Source organism: Vicia villosa, linkage group LG2 (assembly GCF_029867415.1).
Source record: "Vicia villosa cultivar HV-30 ecotype Madison, WI linkage group LG2, Vvil1.0, whole genome shotgun sequence".
NCBI classification, from domain to species: domain Eukaryota; kingdom Viridiplantae; phylum Streptophyta; class Magnoliopsida; order Fabales; family Fabaceae; genus Vicia; species Vicia villosa.
The window spans coordinates 127552200-127560021 of record NC_081181.1 but is presented as its reverse complement, the minus strand read 5'-3'; the positions used below and the strand labels follow the sequence as shown (position 1 = coordinate 127560021).

The 7822-nt window shown below is 35.2% G+C and overlaps 1 protein-coding gene across 1 annotated transcript; it reads left to right on the top strand.

The window, feature by feature from the left end:
* The first annotated feature begins 4548 nt into the window (after positions 1-4548).
* Positions 4549-6013, top strand: LOC131646761 (glyoxylase I 4-like). Its single transcript, XM_058916724.1, has 3 exons — positions 4549-4787; positions 4882-4999; positions 5505-6013. Exons 1-3 carry the CDS (start codon positions 4600-4602, stop codon positions 5796-5798), a joined length of 600 nt encoding a protein of 199 aa, XP_058772707.1. The 5' UTR covers positions 4549-4599; the 3' UTR covers positions 5799-6013.
* The last annotated feature ends 1809 nt before the right edge of the window (positions 6014-7822 follow it).

Sequence of the window (7822 nt, the reverse complement as noted above, 5' to 3'; positions counted from 1 at the left end):
TTCTGCTATTAGTACAAACATTACACCTACTAATTATCAACAAGCCAGCCAAGATCCTGAATGGATCAAGGCCATGAATGCTGAGCTCACAGCTCTCACTGCCAACAATACTTGGCAATTGACATCTCTTCCAAAAGGTAAGAAGCCCATTGGATGTAAATGGGTTTACAAGATCAAATTCAACTCCAATGGTACCATAGAAAGGCACAAGGCCAGGTTAGTAGCTCAAGGCTTCAACCAAATCCAAGGTATAGACTATTTTGAAACATTCTCTCATGTTGCTAAACTAACCACTGTAAGATTGATCTTATCTCTTGCTTCTTCCTTAAATTTGCATTTATTCCAACTTGATGTGCATAATGCCTTTTTACATGGTACATTGGATGAAGAAGTCTACATGACTCTCCCTAAGGGCATGCACTCTCCTCATCCAAATGTAGTATGCAAACTTCTTAAGTCCATTTATGGCCTCAAACAGTCTAGTAGACAATGGTTTGAAAAGCTGTCAACTGTTTTAACTATCAATAACTTTACCAAATGCACATCTGACCATTCTCTTTTCATCCACAATTCCAAATATTTTCACACCTTTATTCTCATTTATGTTGATGACATTCTTATCGCAGGCAATAACCTTGATATTATCAATTCCACAAAAGCAATTCTCAAACAGCATTTTCATATCAAAGACCTTGGACACTTGAAATATTTTCTGGGGCTTGAGCTTGCACGCAATAACAAAGGCATCAACATCTGCCAAAGAAAGTACACTCTAGATTTGTTAGACAATGCTGGACTTCTTGGATGCAAACCATCTTCAACCCCTATGACCCGAGATACAGTAACACCCGTATAATTTTAATATTAATTTAATTGGAATATTGAATTAATAATTAGAATTATTAAGGATTTGTGAAAATAATGGAAAAATAATAGTTTATGGCATTTGGGCCATGTGAGAAAATAGTAAAAGAAGAGGGTGTGATATAGTAAAGCTTTTACTAACTTTATTATTATTTTCTTAAAAATAATTGGGATTAGAAAAGAAAGAAAGAACGTGAAAGACTGAAGGTTTTGGGAACACGAAGAACGTGAAGGAGAACTGAAGAGGAAGAGACCAAAGATCAAGAATTTGGCTAAGGTAAGGGGGGACTCTCCATTTAATCTCTATTATCGTATCGTGAATAATAGTATGGATTAGGAGTATTGTTTGGATTCAATATATTCTATATTCTGGATTTATATTTTGTGTTCATCATGTGGATTGGAATTTGGACTTGTTAATCCCTAATAATTGATTAGATTTAAGTTGTGATTAGTAAAATCATTGTAGAATCATAAACTGTTGATGTTGGGTGAATTCTATGTAATTTAGAATGTGAAATTTCTGGTTTTGAGACCCAAACCGCAGGCTGTACAGATGAATTCGCGAGGAAGACGAATGGGTAAGTTGCAGATTTTTGGTAACTGCTGCCCGATCGCGTACGATACGCGTATGGTACGCGTATGGAGGGGGTGATACGCGTATGATACGCTCCCCATGTGTGCATCAGGTTGCACCTTCTGTTCATACGCGTATGGTACCTGGTTGATACGCTTATGCCTTGATGATACGCGTATGGGTGTGTTTTGTGTGGATGAATGAATCTGCTCATACGCGTATGGTACGCGTATGGTGTCCGTCTAGTACGCGTATGGCATGTTGGTACGCGTATGCGTATGTTTTGTGTGATAAACAGGTTCTGCTCATACTCGTATGGTGCGTGTTTTGTGAGACTTTGGCCCTGTTGGTACACGTATGGTACGCGTATGGCCAGTGTGACCTGCAGATTTTGCTGTTTTGTGATTTTGAAAGTTAGCGACGTGTAACTTTAGAAACTGATGAATCTGTATGAGTTATTGTTATATGATTTTCTTGAATGATGCTAATATACATATGTATGAACATACTTGTTAATGATGATGATGATGAATGAGTATAAGATGATGCTACTCATAGTATGATGATGATAGTATGTTGTATATATGTTTGCATGCATTCATAGTCATTTGATGAGGGCTGAATTCTAATGATGAGAGGATTCAGTGAAGGGCAAGGTTCCCACTGTGTGGAATCTGTGCTGGCAGGGCCGTATCTGGATGATGATAGATCGATCGGTGGGTTTTCCTATTGATGATGTTGGTACCACATGCATAGTGTCAATCCCATACATATGCATAATTTTATAACATGATGTATATATGTTATGTGATGACTCGATGCTTGTGGATGTGAGACGATGATGTGTCTGAATATGAAACAATTAGGTGAATGATATAAGTATAACTATGATATATTGTCATTTATGATGCAATAACATTGGTTAACTGTGATGAGACTCACCCTTACTTGTTGTCATTTTCAGATTGAGGATAGCGGCGCGACTTGGTGATGATTAGCTCATAAGTCGGTTTAGTTGTTGTGTCGGTGTCATGCTCTGATAGATGTAACACTGGGAACGCGATGTTTTGAGTTTCGATTATAACTCTATTTGTTTATTTTGTTTGAAGTCTGATACATTAATGATGTAATGTCGACTTGATGATTCAATTCCGCTGTGTAAACATGATTTTTATCTAATGAGTTATAATTCAGATGTTTCAGTGAATGCATGACATATGCCGAACGTGTGCTTTCTTTTATTTATGAATTGTGGCACCTCTTTACATGTTACTCTGATTAATATTTGTTTAATTTCCGCGGGTTATTAGAGGGGTGTTACAGATACAAGACTGACCTCCACTACTAGGACTGTTTTAGCAGATCCATCATCCTACAGACGTTTGATAGGACAACTCATATATTTACTCAACACACGGCCAGACATCTCATACGTCGTTCAACAACTTAGCCAACATATGCAATCACCAACTGATCAACATTATTCAGCAGCCCTACGGATTTTACGATATCTCAAAAGCTCCCCTGCTCAAGGCATCTCATTCCCTGCAGATTCACCACTTCAGCTCAAGGCATTTTCAGATTCTGACTGGGCAACTTGCCCGGAAACTCGAAGATCCGTCACGGGATACTGTATCTACCTTGGTGACTCCCTTATCTCCTGGAAATCAAAGAAACAACCTACACTATCTCGAAGCTCCACGGAAGCAGAATATCGTTCTATGGCATCCACTGTATGTGAACTACAATGGCTGACCAACGTCCTCACAGAATTACGTGTTCCATTTATACAACCAGCAACTTTATATTGTGACAACTCTTCAGCCATCCACGTCGCTAACAACTCTTCATTCCATGAACGCACAAAACACCTCGAATTAGACGGCCACTTCGTTCGTGAAAAGCTGCAACAGAAATTATTTCGTCTCCTACCGGTCCCTTCTCATCAACAACTAGCAGACATATTTACTAAGCTTTTAGACCTTAAGCCTTTTTCTGAAAATTTGACTAAGCTTGGTTTACACTCTATATACCCCAAGCTTAAAGGGAGGTATTAAATGTATTGGGCTCTCTATTATAGGATATTATTGGCCCATTTATATATATGCTAGTTTAGGCCCATATACACATTAGGCCCGATTGTATATAAACATACATGTAACTATCCAATATCACTGAATATACATTTTTCATTCAAATCATGTTCCCGCCTGCAATGGCTTCTTCTTCTTCCATGCTTCATACTCTGTAATAATATTTGTGTCCCTCATAATAACTCATTTTCTTCTTTTTTTTACACATATCTTATTATTATTATTATTCAAAACTCGATGTTCTATTAATTAATTTACGGTCTATTTGTTTTAGTTTTTCTATATATATATATATATATATATATATATATATATATATATATATATATATATATATATATATATATATATATATATATATATATATATATAATTGACAAATGATTTTTTTAAAGTTTCAAATAACAAATTAGTCCATATAAAATGTTGTTTTAAATATTTTATCCTTATATATTAATTTTTTTATAATATCAAAATAAATAAATAAATAAACACTTAAATTCAAAGCTATTTTAAATAAAAAAAATATAAAATCATTTTTCAGAAAATAATTATGTGATTTTGACTATATTTTAATTTTTAATAATATATATTCATGTTAGGATGTTAAAGTTAACTTTATAATTTATAAAAAAAAAATTTAATAAAACTCTCAAAAGTAATTTCATAAAAGTTATTTTTGAAATTACATAAAAAAATTATTTTTTTAAACTTAAAACAAACGAATCATTTATATTATTTTATTTTAAGAAAAATTCACTGCTAACTTAAAATAGTATTGTAGATATTATTTAATGATAAATATGTACGTGGGAAAAAAAACACTAGATTGTGAAATTTACTTATCGCACTTTGTTAAGTAGTGAGCTTCTGGGAATCCACAAAAGACAATAATCCCAAATTTGAGATGGGAAGCATCTTAGAAATTTCTCAGTATATTGTGATTAATCTACAAGGAAATTTCCTAGATAGTGACCAAATTTCAAGCAATATATAAGAACCATCTTTGTTAATGAAGATTCACTGCAAAGTAAAAAGCTATAATAAGCTGAACATTGCAAGTGCATGATTCATCATCAAGAGTTGAAAATGGAGATTGAAGAAGTTTGTGAAGCACAAGCACTTCCATTGCTCTCATTGAATCATGTGTCTCTCATGTGTAGATCAGTGTGGGAGTCTATGAAATTTTATGAAGATGTTTTGGGCTTTGTCCCCATCAAAAGACCATCTTCTTTCAAATTTACTGGAGCATGGTTTGCTATTTGTTACCATCACTTTATATATTAATTTTCTTGATACATAGAATATTAGTGGAGTTACATATGCTTTTAAATATTTTTTTTGTAGGTTTTATAATTATGGTATTGGAATACATTTGATTCAAAATCCAGACGTTGATGAATTTGATACATATGTCAACGAATCAAGGCCTATTAATCCAAAGGATAACCATATCTCGTTTCAGGTAAAATTGAGATTAGTTCTTTTAAACACGTAGTCATGAGCTAGATCACTTATTAGTTTGTACGGAAAAATATTTGTTAGGAGACGTAGTTAAAAATGAGATTAAGTTTTTTAAACATGTAGTCATGAGTTCGATCACTTAGCGGAGTATGAAAAATTATTACTTAGGAGTCGTGAGTAAAAACGAGATTAGGTATTTTAAACATGTAGTCATGAGTTCGATCACTATTAATGAGTATATGAAAAAATAGCTACTAGGAGATGTAGGTAAAAACGAGATTAGGGTTTTAAACATGCGGTCATGAGTTTGATCTCTGATCATTGTGTATGAACAAGTATTTGTTAAAGGTGTAGGTAAAAACAAGGTTAGGACTTTTAAACTTACTATCGTGAGTTAGATCATTAATCAGTGTGTATGAAAAAATGTCTCTTAAATATGATCACATGGGTCATGATTGAAGATTGCTATGCTAACCAATTTTTTTTTGCAATATGGTTTCTTGCAGTGTACAGATGTTGATCTTGTAAAGAAGAGATTAGAAGAAAAGGGGATGAGATATGTTACAGCATTGGTAGAGGATGAAGGAATCAAAGTGGATCAAGTGTTCTTCCATGACCCTGATGGATACATGATTGAGCTATGCAACTGTGAGAATATTCCAATCATTCCTATTTCTTCTTGCTCTGCCTCTTTCAAACCTAGAAACCATAGCTTTAAGAGGAGTTCTTCTAAGTGTGGATTCATAGAGAATGTTATGATGGAAAACTTGAGCTTGGACATGATGAACTTTGCCTTTTAAAAGTGAAGAACATTAAGTCAACTTCCTTTTTTTGTAAGAAAATTATGATAGGTTTTAGTGGATAATTAAGAATGTAAAATTGTTAGTATTGGTTTGATTGTGAGAGAAGAGTGGTTCAAAGAAAAATTGTATTGTATTGTGTTTATATGATGTTTGTGTTTAAAAATAATATTAACTATTAAGAAGTTGTGAGGTTGTTCTACTTGTATCTCATATTCACATGTGGATTTGTCTTTTATCATCTTTTGATTCTGTTCCGTACGAGGAAATGAGTGGTGAAGTTTGCTGCCGACCAAAATTGTGTTGCTTCCATAGTGTGAAAAGTAAAGGGTACAAGGTCCCCAATTACATGGCTCAAATTCAACGTAAAAAAAGTTAGAAGATTTAAGGCATATATTCATGATTCCATGAAAGCTAAACAATAATCAAGAAGAGAAAAGTGAAAAAGAGTAACTAGTTTTTCAAAATTTGCAATTTTTTTAGAAGACTTCTAAGTGTTCCTCAAAATTTAAATAAATAAATATTTGTTTTAAAAAAATGTTATATACACAAGTAATATTATAATCATCCACAATATAGCATGGATTTTATTAATGAAATATGATTTCACTAGGCAAAACATGTTTAAAGCGCAGCTGGCGCACACCCATCTTAGGAACTAACTATTCCAAGAGCGTAAATGATGGACCCCAAAAAACTTGAACCCTCAACCAAGTTAATACCATGGGCAGGGATAGGAACCCTACCTTTGGCCCAAGACAATTTTTAGTGATTCTGAAGACTTGCATCAACTCTCATCAATCGAGATGGATAATGACAAGCTTAGTAGTTACACTAGTTCTCTTCGACGGGGAAAGGTAACGACGAAGCTTGATAACTACTCCAACTCCCATTGATCGGGACAACAAAGTTTCACAAGTACGTCGAGGCTCACCAAAGTAGCAGGTGGCGGCAAGCTTCAAAAGTCTTGTCAGTTCCCCCTCAAGAAAGGACTCATAAAAGACAATACAAATGGTGCAAGCTCCTACTTGATGGAACAATCCAACTCGGTCACAGTAAGACCATGTGAAATATTAAACAAATCATGATAAGCATAAAGAAAATGTCAATCAAAGAAATGTAAATAATATATATTGTTGTTCTTTCATGTTACATGAAAACACAAGGACGCAACACCCTGCTTACATTATAAATTGAAGTCAAGTCTCTCCATCTTGAGGCGTTGCACTGTCATCCTCCACCAAGGCTTTGTCCCGAACGACCTTGAGCGGGTCAAGTTGCAAACTGGGAATAGGAATATCCAAACAAAGTGTTTTCACTTGATCGACAGCTTGGCCGACGGCTTGGTCGAAGGCTTTGTACACCCTATTAAGAGTTTGATGGAGCGCCTTATCAACCTTCTTCCTCAATCCAACCACTCATCCCTCATAAACTTCACGGTCCTTACCCCGAGACCTTCTCCAATTTAAGAGCTCTCGCGGCCTCGTCAACACCAAATTTAATCTCTACAACAGCAGTGGTAGCCTCCTTTCGATATTTTTTCTCCGTTTCTAGAAAAGGTTCAAGCTCAGTAATCCTGGAAATAAGAGAGGGATGTGATCCATGAACTTTCACCTCTTCTTGAAAAGCTTGTGCACGGATATCTTTCTCCCGAAGGGCCAGTACTTCCTATCAAAGCTTGGATCTCTCTTGTTCAATCGCATCACATTTTCCTTCCATGTATCCCTTTATTTGGAAGGATTACCCGTAGCTAAAACATCACCCGACTAGTAGAAACCAAGGAAAATAAAGAGGCAATCTGGTAAGTGTAGAAAGTGGCCTCTATGAAGAGCGACATCTTTTCAGCTTCAAGAAGGTTATGAAGATAAGCAAGATCCTCTTCAAATATTGTAGCAAGTGCCTCCTGAGAAGTGTGGGGAATCCTAGATGGAAAAATAGTTGGCAGCTTGAGGAGAGGAGTGGATGACCTAAAAGCAACACCCTTAGTTAGTCAGGTCGACTTAGCCAAATCTCCCTCCAAGGAA